Source organism: Tauraco erythrolophus, chromosome 1, assembly GCF_009769465.1.
Source record: "Tauraco erythrolophus isolate bTauEry1 chromosome 1, bTauEry1.pri, whole genome shotgun sequence".
Taxonomy (NCBI): domain Eukaryota; kingdom Metazoa; phylum Chordata; class Aves; order Musophagiformes; family Musophagidae; genus Tauraco; species Tauraco erythrolophus.
This window is the reverse complement of record NC_141465.1, coordinates 126024001-126039328: the sequence shown is the minus strand read 5'-3', so window position 1 is coordinate 126039328 and position 15328 is coordinate 126024001. Positions and strand designations below refer to the sequence as shown.

Sequence of the window (15328 nt, the reverse complement as noted above, 5' to 3'; positions counted from 1 at the left end):
CCATGGCTGACTTGTGCACAACCAAGTTTGTGCTATCTGCACTTATAGGTATCTGGTCATCTTTGCTTACAATACCTGGTCTCCGTGCTCCAAAAATAAAATCAAATTGCAGCTATGACTTGACTGTCTTCCCTCCTTACTAAGCTGATTATTAGATTGTTTTAAAAGTAACAGTTTGGAGCTTTGCTTTATTGGCTTGCTGGGACTCTGGCCTTCAGGAATCACCTTTCAGGCTCTTTTCTGCAACTGAAAAACAGACTCCTTTTTTGATATTCCTACAGATTCAGGAGAATGGGCTTACAGAAAAACACTAAATATCACAAGGCTCAAGTTAAAATTGTTGAAGCCCTCGATTTTCAAAATATATTTACATTCCTGGAAGCGATCCTTCTTTGTATGGGCAGGAATGAAATAAATGTCTCATTTTGCAATGGAAGAGTGTTTTCTTCCTCAGTATACTAGTAGGAAGATTGTAAAAATTTTACCTTCTTTTAGAGAATTAAACTGAAGATGATCTGTCAAAATCAAGTAGGCTTATTCCACCTTCTCCTGCCAAGCACTGATTGATGCTAGCTCATGTGTCTCTGTGATACCTTGCAGACAACAGCTTTATTAATACTAATGTGAGTTTCGAGGGAATGCCGTGGATTGTCTGGACTTGCCTACAGAAAAAAAAAAACATATCAATTCAAATACATATTTCTCAAATCTCTTATTGGATAGTAAATAGACTGTTCTTCGGAGTGGAAATGCAACATTAGAATAATTTTATTTAAACTCAGGCTGTAAATCTTTGATGTGGACAACGTAACCTTGAACGATTTCACAATTTTGCTCCGCATAGTTGTGAAATCAGCCTGAAAATGCGTGTTAGCTAGGGCAATGCAATAATGCAGATTTGTAGCTTATGCACTTATAACCATACAGACAGGCATAAAGTATTTCTTCTCCCAAGTCTGAATATTTTAAAACTTTTGTGACAGCTATGAAATCCTGCTGCAGCAGGATGAATAAAAAGTTGATTTGCTTGTAGTTTACTGGGAGAAATGTTCTTGGCCTGCCAGGATAAGCAGTTCTTTAGTGTATCTCCACAGTTGCACTAAATACGTTAGATCCTCTCTGTATATTTTTTGACTGCAAAAGGATGACTCTGAAGTACAAATCAGAGTTTGGATCAGCTAAATCTGGCAGAGATGGATAACAAAGTAAGCTATTGTTTTATTGCTTTGTGTCAAGGATACAGTCATAGGTTAGGGGATGTGAAAATTTGCAGAGCCACATTTGGAAATCTCAGTGCCCCTTTCTGCTGCACGCTGATGAGCTGTGGGGCTTTTGTCCAAATGACTTGTCTGTCAGCTACACAGAGGCTCACTTGAATTACAGCCTCACAAAAGGTTTAAGTGTGTTCAGAGAAGAGATATACTCTGAGTACAGCAGAATGCTGTGTATTTGTCACATAAGAATGAATTAAAATAGCCAAAAGAACCAAGTAGAAAATACAAAGCTGCCGAAAGAATATTGAACCACCTGTTATAATTTCAGAAATAATTGTTACTTACCATTGAATTCCAAAGAATGAGGGATTTTTTTTCTAAAAAAAAGCTATAGAAAACATAATATTCTCTGTTAGATTCTGCAGAATTTACATTTAAATAGAATATAATTCTGCAGTGCCGACCCTGTTAAATGACATATTTTTCTTGATTCTATAAGACTTAAAGTGTGACTGTATATTGCAGCTTTTACTCCTGTTAATATTACCGACTAAAGTGATTAATAAAGATTGCCATGCATCATTTTCTAACAGTGCTACAGGCAGAACTGTAAATCGTTTACTGCATAGACCTCTCAAACAAATGTTTGACAAAGGAGGGGAGGATGTTAAAGATTAAATTGACTGTGCTGTACATCAAGCAAGACATTTACAGTCATTGCTATATTTGTAGTCAGCCTGTGTCCACTTCGAAACCAGCAGTAGTAATTTTTCTTTTTCTGGAAAATACTTACAGTGCCAGGTAATTTCAGCAATGCTTACTATGAGCCCTTCTTGGCTTGTACTACATTGTGAGAGCAATAAGATTCTTTCTTTCATTACTTTCAGAGATATGCTCTATGACAGGTTGATTTCTTCTTTTATAAATTGTAAATCAAATACATGCGCTGAAAAAAATAAAGTAGGTTTTAAATACGATAAGGGTCCTGCGATAAACAACAACTGTCACATATTCAGGAAGTGACGGGTAGGAAGGTGCTGACTTTTTATCATTAAAATCATCACCTCCATGTATTAAATAAGCGAATTTGATAAGCAAAACAAGAGACGCCTGTCCATTCCTAGCAGCTGGCTCTCCCTCTGTTCAAGCTCTGGCTGCAAATCAGCAGAAGAAAGGGCAGGGGTGCTTTTTTCCCTGCACTTAGAGGCTACTTTCATAGCATTCGTGCACAGATGTCCAAAGGTAGAAGCTGACCCTGCATCTATCCAGTTCCTTATTGCAACCAAGAAAAGGCTAACTGTTGTGGAAGTTGTGTGTTCCTGAGAATTCATATATTAAGCGTTAATATTTGTGCCATGTTTTGCGTTATTGTGGACAGTGTTTGCAAATCTTTTAAGATTAGGGCAATCAAAACAGATTTATTTAGACACTTTTAGAATTTATATAGAAGTTTTAACCAAACCTCATGGATTACAAGAAGTTCCTTTGACATTGACAGTATTTAAATAAGCCCTTGACATGCTCAGTTTACTAGATGTTAAGAATTTAGGAGGTTTTGAAGAACCTTGATGTAATTGTGTTGCACGAGTATTTTAAGCAAATTTAAAAGTTGATATTCATTTGTTCCCTCAGATTACTTCACTTATGAAATTAGTAGTAGTTCTGAGTTCACCTGTTCTTGGGCAAGATTGGATTCCATACTAATAAAAGATTTTTAAGAAAGAGTTGACATTAGCGTTCAAAATAATTTTATCCAAATTATGCTTTTCCCCAGATAAAAAGGACATGGATGTTTTGCCCAATTTATAGTTATAAATTGCAACTAGCTCTTTAGGATATTAAGCTTCGTCTTTCTTCATTTAGGTAATTTCAAGAAATACAGTCAACTTATTTTTGATTTTCAGAATTTTTTTGAGTTCTTAATGTCCAGAGCAAGTAGTCCACTTCTTGCCCCTCCACCACCCTCCCAGACATATGCAGCTCCAGATGCAATGAGACTTCTGTAGTCACAACCAGAAGAAAGGAGAATAGGTTTTGGCAGCCTGGGCAAGGTGCACGATAGGATGTGAGATCTCAGAAATGTCAGTAGGAACATGGGGACAGGACAAGTTCACTTATGCTATATGATCAGGCTGGCAGTGTGTCCTGTGCAGTATGAGGATGACAGGTCCTGTAGCCCAGGAATGGCTTTTTCTTATTTTATCTCCTAGGGAATATTACCTCCTTAAATTTTCTTCTCAAGGCTGTGCTGGGGCAAAAGGCACATGTAGCTACATGTCATTTGTTTTCTTATATCCCTAAATCTCTTGGACAGGAGGTTTTGTGAGAAAATGACTGGCCTGAGAGTCATGACACCAATTATAAATCAGTTACTGCTCATAATAGTTGTGTTTTTATAATACGTTGCCATGGGGTTTAGGGCAGCCTTTGAAGAAGAACCATAAAAGTTTTGCTACATATTTGTCCAAAGGACATCTCTTCCGTGCAGGTTCTATTTTCCGTTGTTATATTAAGCCATTCTTTGCTTGTACTGAAGTGTGAGATCGATAATTGTCTTTCACTACACTTGTATTACTGAAGATCATGCTTTACACTGTATGCCTGACAGTAATTTTAACTTATTGCAGGAGGTCTCTGCCCTGGGTCTAATGATCCCTGTCTGGAGAAGCCGTGTCCAGGAGACATGCAATGTGTGGGGTATGAAGCTAACCGGAGACCATTCATCTGCCAGTGCCCACCAGGAAAGCTTGGCGAATGCTCAGGTGCGTGTCACAGCGGTAAAGGGGGATATACTTGAACAACGAAGTGCTGCTGTTCTCATTTTGTAGGTAGAGGTGCCACTGAAGTCAACAGAAGATGTACTGCATAACCCTTCTCAGCACTGGCACTTGCCGTATCTTTTATAAGCCCTGTAAAATACGCATGTTTATAGCTATGGGGCTGTATAAAGACCATGATCCAATTTCCACTGAGATATTCCCACTGACTTGGTTGAATCCCACATCAGTAAAACAGGCTGCTGAGAAAACAGGACTTTTCCTAGAGACTGTTACGCCAGATGTTTTCCTGCCATGGGCAAAGCTCTATAATTAACTCTTTTGCTTACTATTTAGATTACCAAAATTCCAATCTTTATTAATGAAAACACAACACCATCCCAAAAAGAAAGTTTGAGGACATTTGTTAGTTCTGTGCAGCTGTGTTGTTCCCTGGGATATAAAGAGCCAGGTGGGAAGCCAGTGAAGTGGAGCTTTCTGTTGACTTCAGTGAATCCAGGGTTGCATGACAGTGGACGTATGCTATTTCCTTAATGAAAACACAGCAGACACTGAGCTGTATCAGTGTGGTCCTGGGCAGTGGTTGCAAGCAACTCATTGCAAGGTTTTGGCTAGCAAATGCCCACACCTAACTTTATACCTGTAACTCAACTGCCTGATGTACAGGTATGGTCATCATTGTCTCCCTCTGTTATCAGAGAGGCTATATAGGTGCCTCCAGGGGTGTATAACCTTAAACATACTGAAAACTTGGAGAAACCTCTCTTTCTCTCTGTAATTAAGGAGAAATAGAGCTTTCCTCCACCTCCTGAAAAGTAATTTCCAAAAAAAAAACACAATATGTTTTTGTAGTAGGTGCCAGCTTCTTTTCCTATCAAACTTGGGTTTTATTTATTTCTTCCTAGACATTCTCATTAGCTCTATAAATTCTTTAATTAACTTGACAGTTGAATTATTTCGTGTGTCACTAAAAGAATATGTGTCTTTTCAAAATGGTTATTTCAGGCCACACTTCCCTTAGCTTTGCTGGGAATAGCTACATTAAATATCGGGTTTCTGAAAATAGCAAGAAAGAGGAATTCAAGTTGGCTCTCCGACTGCGAACTCTGCAAAGCAATGGGATTATAATGTACACCAGAGCGAATCCTTGTATAATTCTGAAGGTAATTAAAATAACTTATCTTTTCCACAGTTGTTTTTCTTGATTACATGTTTTCTGTTGGCTCTTGATTTGGAGAATGCTGTTCTCTTTTCAGCTGTAGATTGAGAAGATCAAGTCTGATCTGTTTCATGCTAACAGGCAAAAACAACAATTTCAGCAATGGCAGCAGCAACAATCAAAAAAGCAACTTGTTAGTGGTACTTTGCTTGGAAAATGCTCCATTGAGTGTTGTTCATTTTAAGAACATCATGTGAGTCTGCATGCAGGAGCCAATCTGCACGAGATGTAAGATTTGGCCATTTATATGACCATATAGTCAAAACGAAGCATGCCGAAATAGCTGTTCTTCCCCTGTGTCCGTGCCTATGGTTGGAGGATATGCCCTCACTGCTGTCGAGTTCATTCCGGAAACCAGCTGCATAGAACGTGTCTCTTACTGAATGCTAAGATTTCTGCACTCCGTGAATTAAGATTTTTTGTTGAGAGAGGCATGGGGTGGCTGGAGATTGATATCTTATCAATATTTAAATGATAAGCTCTCCATGCATTTTTATTCTTTGTTGGATTTCTGTGGAATGACAAATATCTGCTGGATGGAAAGGGAGTGCTAGGCTCATCCAAGAGCCTGCACGTGTAGTATTTCTGCTAAAACCTCTAAGGTACAAAATGAACACACTGACTTTTGTAATTCAACCATGTCCTATAATTCAGCAGTGGGAGAAATGGCACAGAGCCTTTTCTGTCTGTATTTGCAATCTTTAGAGTTCTTTCGGTTGAATGCTTAGGTAATGTTAAAATGGCTGGATGACTTATTAATGGGCAACAAATAATTTTATAGCTGCTAGAGTGAAATATTTCAAATATTTCATGAGCAGGAGTACTGTCTGTCATTCACTGGGGACTCTCAGCATCGCTCAGATTGGTACAAGACAATTTAAGCTCTGCTTTGAGACACATAGAAATGCACAGTTTGAACTTTTCAGTATACTTTTTGTTAAAAAAAAAAATAACTTCAAGCTTGAAGACCTTTGCAATCTTTGTTATGGTCACTCTTAGCATGTATCAGTAGGGAATGTTTGCAATTTTGTAGTTTTGAAAAATGCTTGAAAAAAACAAATGGCCCTGGTGAAAGGCGTTACTTGAAAACAATAGGAGATGACACAGAGGCAGAACTGAAATGAAGTTAGAATGATGATAGCAGAATTTATTTTGTTAGAGTTTAGTGTATAAAACTATCATGATTAAGGAGTTCAGCAGGTCAGGTCATAGCCAATACGAGTGGGAATCTCCAGTTGAAGCTGGGAAATTTTGCCACCAAAAGAAAAAAATTCATGTGATTACAAAAAATAAGTAAGAGAGTCCCTCACTGCGATCACCTGGGTTGGGATTTCAGTTGTGGGGTAGGAATTACATGTTTTCAGTCACCACTTTCCACAGTCACCTAGCCATTTTGCTTTGAAAGATACAGGGAGAAAAAAATAATACTTGAAGGTGCAGTGACAAGAGCTGAGGCTACTCTGCTCCGATCTGAGGCCAACCTCCAAGTCATGCTCTTTTTTGCTTGATTTTTGATTTCCCACTCTGAACCCATCTCATGTGGCACTCAGTAGAGAGCTTCAGACACAGCCGCCACCTCACGTGTCTGATGAGAGATGTCCAGGGTCTTATATGCAGTGTTATGGATGCAAGGGCTCCACTTTCTCCCATGCATTGGGCAGGGAAGAACACAGGGAATTCCCTTCCCTGAGCCTCCTACAGGATTTGCTGTTGCAGTGGGTACGTCCTTTTCCTGGGTTTGGCCTTTGGCTTCTATAAGCATAGGGCTTAAAAAAAAAACGAAGTAGCACATTCAGCATGTTTTTTGAAGAAATGACATGGCTTAAAAGATCAAGAATTGCTAGAGTTTTGTTTGTGAAGGTCATTTAGCAGAGGAACATCAGACTAAGGTCTCACAGAAGGGCTCAATGGCAGAGGAATGGCATTATGCTCAAGGGATGTAGCCGTAGCAGATCCCTTCAGGGATGGCAGCTGACTTATAAACTGTACTTTGGGGATCCCTAGCAGACGTTTTCAAGCAAGTTACACTTAAACTTTCTAAGCATATGTTTTTTTCATTTGTAAACCAGAGGTAAGGCCTCTTTTGTGTTTTTTTTTAACCAGGTATGTATGTTGTGAGATAGGGAGAGGTTCAGAAATGAGCCCATTTAGTAGATTGATTAGAGGTCTATAAATGTGAAGTTGTTATCATTTGAGCATTGCTTTCAATTAAATTAAACATGAGGAGAAGCTTTCCAAATAGAGGATAAAGGATGGGATCCTGTGCTCTTTCGAGCTCTCTGGCATCACTCCAGCAAAGCACTTAATCACTTGCTTAACTTCCTGTATTTGAAGGCAATTGGAACTAGTCACGTACCTTGATTTTAAGCATGTGCTTAAGTATCTGTCAGATTAACACCAGAGGGCCCAGCACCAACACCGAGCTCTAAACAAAGGCAGAGGTGGAAGAAATGGAGACCCACCACATAGTACAAGCCCATGGGAGAACAAGCAGAAAACACCATCACTGTTGGGGCATATAGTGGCATTGATTTTTTTGAAGCAAGTCTCCCTTGTTGCAGTCTATTTAAAAATTAATGCTGCAATATGGTTTTCAGTATTTAAATGACCAGCTTAATTTTGGGATCTCATGCATTTGTGATAACTCCAGGGATAGAAATATTTCATAATCGTAACACGGTGTCCTTCTTGGATGAATAGTTAATTCCATAGAGCAAACTGCTTGTCTACTACTTTGCTGAAAGCCTACCAGCTACACTGTGTTGATACAATATAATAAGGATGTTATTTATTCAGCTGTTTCAAATAAAACAACTCATCCATCGATTTTGAGAGATTGGCCATTTTTTTCATTGCGTTTGCTTTTTAAAAGAAAAAAAAAATCTTTTTGCTTTTAAGACAATTGGAGCAAAATGAGATGCAGGTCGATGGCCTTTTTTTTACTCTTTGAAAAGATTACGTATGCCAAAAACAGTATCACAATTGCCTTTTTCCTGTGTAGCATCTCTCTGGGAAAAGTAAGATTTAGCAATTTAAAGCATTGCAAGGCAATTGCAGAAGAGAATTCCATCATTTACTTCTTTTTTTTCAAGGAATATAATGGAGACTCAACTTGTTTTGTGAGATTTAAAGGATTAAAAATAGGTCAAGAAAGACTTTCCCATCATGCCAGGAGTATAGTTGTTAAATGGTAAAAGGCAAGCATATGTTCTTCTGTCCAGGCAGTTAATGTGAAACTTTGCGTAGTTTAGTTAAGTGTGTATTATACATTTTAATGCATTACTGCTGCATGGCTCACACTGGATAAGACTGAAGTTTGGATACGATCCCAGTTATGGCTGGAGTTGAAACAAGTAATATTTTAATTAAATATACCGTTTTACACAAACGAATCTGAAATGTAATTTGGCTAACGGAATATTTCCCCGGATAGATTAGCAGGCATCATGCTGTATCCGTGGTGTGTGACTGCAGATGGACTATGTGAGCTTAAGGTGGTCTCAGAAGAACCATTTGATCATTTTATTACCGATGTTGATACACAAATATGGATGTTAGCCAAACATTTTAGCCAGGCTAATATCTAATATAATTTACAATATGTTTTTGGCTCCACTTTGCTCATTGAATGAAACTGTTGAAATGTAACAGATTGCATCAGCTTTTGGAGCCTTCTCTGTTCTTTGTACTTCTTTACAGGTGAGGAATTTTGTGTCTGTAAGAGCAGACATGCTTAAAGATGCATTAAACTCACTGTTCTAGTAGTTTTAATGACAGATACTGTAACTAAGCCCAGAAAGTTCTGAGAGGTGGAAGCTTGGTGGGAATTGTCTGCCCAGCTAGGATGAAGCAGTGTCTCCCTGCTTTCATCTTGGTGTGGAGGGTCTCTGCTGGCATTGCAGGCTACATTAGCGAGGGGCGGCAGTGTTTTCATCTCTCTGCTGTGAGACAGAGTAACTCAAGCAGTGTCACACATTCAGTCCTGAACTGAGAGTCTGATTCTACCAGCCCTCAACCAGACCAATCATTCCATTGAGGTTACTGTCTGGATAACTGCTGAGCCTGGACAACAGCATTGACCATTCATTGGATTTCTGTACTATTTGCTTGAGTGTACCTCATTTAGTAAGAAGTTAACTTGAAGTTCAGCTTTTCTTGATACCAAGGTCCAGGCTATAATCAAAGATCCCCCTTTGAGGATCAAACAGTGTCCCTGACATCACAAGCAGTTACGGGGAATCATGGGAACACCAGGGATTAATTGCTGAATCAAAGATCCATGGTTGAATTCCCCATGGTTAGGAGTGGAAATATCGTTTTGCCCTCTTGAGTGGAGAACCCTTCTCCCCTCTGCCCGGCCAGCTTAGCTGCTGAATAGGCAGGACAGGTGCTCTTTGTAGCCTCTGCTCCTCGAGGGCTCTTCCTGCTCTTCCCCCTCCTTCTAGAGGCACAGAGCCAGCAGAGGACAAATATTTCCTCCCTGCCCTGCTACAGCAAGATCTGTGACCATCTGATTAATGAAAGTATTTTTATCGTTCCATTGCTAGGGGTATCTGGGCATGTCACGGTCTTTAATGTATGTATCCATAAAGCACTGGTGTGAGGAAGGGAAATGACGTTATCCCTCTTTTACTGGTGGAGACCTGAGACTAATGACTTGCTTGAGATCCCAGAGGAAGAGTGGTGCAGAGTGTGGATTCCCATGCGTATCTATCATATCTTAGGCTAGTACTGTAAGCACTGGACCATCCTTTCCATCTTTAACTCTAGCCTGAGGTGAGGGTTACTAGTGCTTTTTTAATAAAAGGAAGGAAACATAGCCCTTCAGACAATATATATTTACTGTGTATGTCAGATCATCTGCTGGTAAAAAGACATAAAAGTGGATGAGAAAGATGTATAAAACATATTTTAATGGCAAATCTTTTAGATCATCGTTTCCCATGTACAAATGGTGTAATATTTATCCCAGGTGCGCATATGTGGTGTTGTATTTATAAAGATAATTGGAAAAGCATGAGTAAGGGTAATAGACATGCAGGCAGTAGGTCCTTCAGGGTATGAGTAGTCTTAGGGGAGGTATATGTATATTATACACAATCAGTAAAACAGTTTCCATAGGAAAAAGTCTTTTGAATAAGCAGCAAGCTAACAGCTTATCCAATGATGGCTGTTTTTCAAAGTGTAATATGTTGGCATGTATTTTTCTGTTTGATTTGTATTCCTGTTGAGCCAGACCACAATTTCTGAGCAGCGCCTTCAAGGTTTATGGACTATTCTGTTGCACAGGGAGAAGGAAACTATTGCTCCATCTCTGGAGAGAAACCAGGTCAGTTTATCAGGGCATCTTGTTTACCAAGACTCCTCCTGAGCAGATGCTTTAATACCTCCAATTTCAATCTACACAAATAGTTTTCAGCTGAGTTTTGAGTCCTGTAAGAAAAGATTTTTTTGATGAAAAATGATCCAGACATATTTTTCTACACATCCATTAGCCTTTTTTGATTGAGCTGTAGGAGTACCAAGCAACATCCATCCTCAAGCATGTTGTATTGTAATCACAGATCTCACTTTTCAGTTTCATTACACCCTACAGGTCAGGGACTTCAAAATAGCCAGCTGCCCATAGCAGAGGATAATTCTTGCTCTTTTGGCTGCTTTGTCATATGTATTCCTCTACACTCTTCATGACATGCAGAGTAAGTAGGTAGCTGGCATTTTTAGGGAGCTTGTCATGTGCTTAGCATCGCTGTGTCCACCCCATCCAAGCAACTGCAGAGCAGTGGAGTGGTGTGGTTTATATGCCAACTGCCCAGTGTGACTTGGCTTGAGGCTACAGCCCGGTTCAAATGCATCTGGTCAAGAGACTGAAGTTTGGAAAGGAGAAGGAAATCCAGAGATCATCATAACTCAAGATTGTACCCTTAGCTTTTCTCCAGGTAGTTTTGTGAATCTCCAAGGATAGTGAAATGCTGATAATGACATGACAGCACAGTCTGCTCCTGTAGATTAGCAGTACCACGTTTACCTTCAAGCCACATCTGAAAGCCTGGCAGAGAAAAGTTTGAGCACCAGTTCAGACACGTGCCAAAGGATGTCTCTAGCTAACACAGTTTTAAATGACTATTCATGCCAGAAAAATTCAAAAACAGCCAAAGACAGATGGACGCAATGCAGCATCCTTACATCTGCACTAGCCATGCCAGTTTCTCTGGCCGCCAAAGCTCTGAGGGGTTCTTGCAGTGACAGCTATGGCAACTCTGCTCTGCTGGAGAAGAACAGTAGAGTTGTGTTACACACAAACCAGTGAGAGTACAATGTGTGCTGCAGGGAAGGATGAAAAAGGACACAGCGCCTGAACTTTTCAGGGGGATAAATAATGGGACAGAACTGTCTTGAGATGGGATCTGCAGAAATAAATACTTCCTAGAGCATGACATAACGGTAAAATAATTGCAAGAGCTTTCTGAGAGCTTGAATCCAATTAATGTGTCATATGAAATTATTTCCAGCCCTGTCAGCCATTTTAAACTTATCTGCCATCTGTTAAAGAAACCTAAAATCTTTGGGTAAACTGCTAATCAGGAAAGCAGTACTTTATACCTGCAGAGCAGCACTCTGCACTTTGCCTGCCTCAGCAGGCTGGCACAGATTTTCGCTTTATGAGGACTTCAGATGGGTGAGAGGCAGGAGGGAGAGTGAGAAATCCTAACAATCCCACTAAAACCATGAAGGAAGAAAAGTAGGAGCCGTCCTATGTCATCTATGAGGTATACGCAGAACAAGTAGTATAGCATCCTTGGAAAATAACTGACTTTTGGTCAACCAGAATCTTATTGTTGTACTTAAAGAGACTGAACTTGTGACACTTAGGGACAAATCCGCAACTCACTGAGATGCTCCAAAATATTACAGAGGCACAGGATGTGTGCATGAGCAGAGCACCTAACATCCCCAGCTGAAAGCAGTGGCCATTGACTTTGTTACAAGCCTCTCTCAAACACTCAGAGGTGGCCCCTTGCCCTTAATGTCCTTTTGGTAGCATCAACCACCAGGAGCAGAATCGCAGATCACAGATGGATGGTGGGACTTGCTCAGAGAGACACGGCTGCTTAGCAGCAGAGCCCAAAGCAGAACGTGGGTCCTCCAGTCCATGCTCTGTTCAGTGAGACATACCATTATCCTAGCCCTCTCCTGTGTTCTGCATCTTTATTTCTATGTTTTTTCTACATTTTCAGTTTGCCTGCAGTAACTGGCTTTGGGTAAATTGGAAGTAGGCTGGTATTTATCACCTTATGTTTTTTGCTGATGACAAAGGCATAGTTCTTTGCTATTTTAGTGTCGTGTAGGAGAACAGATTTAACACTGTACAGAGAATGTCTAGAAGTCCTCTGTGTTTCCAGATTCTCTATGACAGTGTATTATGAGACATCTGAGTGCCCGAAGTGCCTTGATTTCTGTTTTCCTCCCACAGATTGTCGATGGCAAACTGTGGTTCCAGTTGGACTGTGGAAGTGGTCCGGGAATCCTGGGAATTTCTGGCAGGGCCGTTAACGATGGAAGCTGGCATTCAGTCTTCCTGGAGCTGAATCGCAATTTCACAAGCTTGTCCCTGGACGACAGCTACGTGGAGCGCCGCAAAGCCCCCCTCTATTTCCAGACTCTCAGCACGGATAGCTCCGTCTACTTCGGCGCCCAGGTCCAAGTGGATAACGTCCGCAGCCTGACCGACAAGAGAACGACGCAAGTCTTGAGTGGTTTTCAGGGTTGCCTGGATTCCGTTGTCCTAAACAACAACGAGCTGCCGCTCCAGAACAAGCGCAGCAGCTTTGCAGAAGTGGTTGGCCTGACGGAACTAAAGCTTGGCTGCGTCCTCTACCCGGACGCCTGCGAGAGGCATCCCTGCCAGAACGGCGGCACCTGTACCAGCGTGCCATCTGGTGGTAAACGCTTTGCATTGCTTTATGGGTTCCCTCCCCCACCCCCCACCCCCATTTTCCTCTACAATTTATTGCCAGAGATGGTTTTATGCAGCAACATGCTCGAAAAATCTCACGAACTCTATAAAACTCTGATAGGTATTGCAAATTGTGTAAAAGCTGTTTGCTCTATAAATAACGGTGAAACGGTGCCCCTTCTCATTGCATTAGTGTTCCAGGAGGAAATTGATTTATTGGCTGTTAGGATAATCCTATTGCTATAGAAACCAATAGAATTACAATTACTGTAATGCTCCGCTGGATTTTTCAGGAACCATTTACAGCATCGAAGGCTGTACACAAAGATGGTGATTTCAAACGTCCATCACAGATGCAACAGCACTGTTGCCTTTCTGTGCTTCTGAAGCTGTCACAAATAATTACTGAGCTGTCCACAAACACCTTGGTCCCTTTGTAAGTGAGTAATTTGATTACGTCTGCATGGAAAATATCGAGTCTGCCCCTTTATAAACCATCCCAGAAGTGTATTTTACAGCTTCCTCGGAGTCCTGAGTGCTCCAAGGTCTAAGTAATATTATCCAAAGTTTATAGGGCATTGATTTAAACTGTGCTCATGTTGGAATTTCCCATGCAGTACTTATGTGGTGGCTTGTGTGATTTGGTGCCAGTGACTTACTACCCAGTAATGTAGTGCACAAGTTACCATACCTTAAGAACAGTCAGCATCTTAGCAGGAAAAAAGCAAATGACATACATATAGGACCTTTCCTCTATTCTGTCTCTGCAGTGTCCAGATTTCCCTTCCCGTTCCCTAGATTGTATTAACAGGCAACATTGCTCACCTTTTCTGACAGACTAAAACTTCCTCCGAAAAGGAGGATGCTCAACAGAGAGGTCTTCTGCAAGTTCAGAACTTTCCATCCACTTATTGTCAGTGATTTTGGTCATGATTCCCTAGGGACATTCTCACTAAACTTTTTTTATGGAGCATTTGACCAGGGCTTTCTACTTGGAAAGTTCCCTTTCACCTGTAGTTGTTATTTCTGTTTTTCATTGGTTTAAGCCTTGTTCTTATATCACCCTTCCCCAAGTAGATTTTTCTGAAATGTAGGAACTTCCTAAACTTTAGAACAGTTTAGTTTTCAAGGCTGAAACTGTCTGTCAGACAGAAGTTTCTCACTTGGATAACTCTGCCCTTACAGAGTAAGCCCTGACAATGTGAATTTTCTGATGCTGAGATATCTCAGCTGGCGTCTCCTCTGTATCCTTGGCTTTGTTTCAGCCACCTCTTCTCCCATGCCAGGACGAAGGTTGCGTCAGGGATGCTATTGGCTTTTCTATCAATGGAAGGAGATGGGAGGACAGTTGGGAAGAATGGAATGTTGCACTGGCAAGCCAGGATGTGATGTGCAGCACGAGGACAAATATTGCCACTTGTGTGTGTTGTTAAGAGTCTTTATTTACTAAGGGAAGGGAAGGAAAGAAAATGAGTGCTGCACAACAAGGGCGAAAGCAACTCATTCTGAGGCAGAAAGAGGCTGCAGCCACTGAGACAACTACTAAGCAAGATTATTTAAATCCCTAGGAAATACTGCTGTAATATGTGCATGGCTTTGATTGAGACTCCAAACTTAATAAATGAGGTTAACCATTTGCCAAGCTAGCATCTTAGGAAGCATGAGAACAGTTCCTTCTATTGATTTTATTTGAATCTATTTATAGTGTTGCTCAGCAATCTCGTGATGAGTAAATTGAAACCTTTCTAACAAAAGGCTTTACAGTAATTCTTTTTTTCCCAGCACCATGTACATGCCAGTTCAAACTGGGGAGAGCAATGGGGCTGGGGAGAAACAGGCAGCGCTGAAGATTGGACCCGTGTTATTACTGGAATGACACTCACCATTTTCATGTCATCGCAATTCGCTGCTGGAAAGCAGTCACGGAACTGATTTAACTTGCCTGTGTTCCTGCCTCGGCGAGGGGGCACGTGCCCTGCGGGGATGTTTCGGCTGCCTGCCCTTAAAAAAATCTGTTTGCTGTTTTTACTGCCTCAGCAGTCTATGTAAATAAAGGATTGTTATAAAGCCATAATTCCAGCGCAATGGGCCCTGACTGTACATCGGTGGTTCTGCAGCCCAGCCCACAACGAGAAGGCATGGGCATTTTTGTTTCCACCAG

At 40.8% G+C, this 15328-nt stretch overlaps 1 protein-coding gene across 2 annotated transcripts in view; it reads left to right on the top strand.

Moving 5' to 3' along the window:
* The window catches only part of FAT3 (FAT atypical cadherin 3), a 335564-nt gene that overhangs the window by 298607 nt on the left and 21629 nt on the right, over positions 1–15328 (top strand). For both annotated transcript variants that reach the window (XM_086614215.1, XM_086614212.1), the window contains exons 19-21: positions 3842–3976; positions 4997–5154; positions 12685–13153. In XM_086614215.1, the coding sequence (XP_086470341.1) occupies positions 3842–3976; positions 4997–5154; positions 12685–13153 (762 nt within the window). The remainder of the gene's footprint in view (positions 1–3841; positions 3977–4996; positions 5155–12684; positions 13154–15328) is intronic.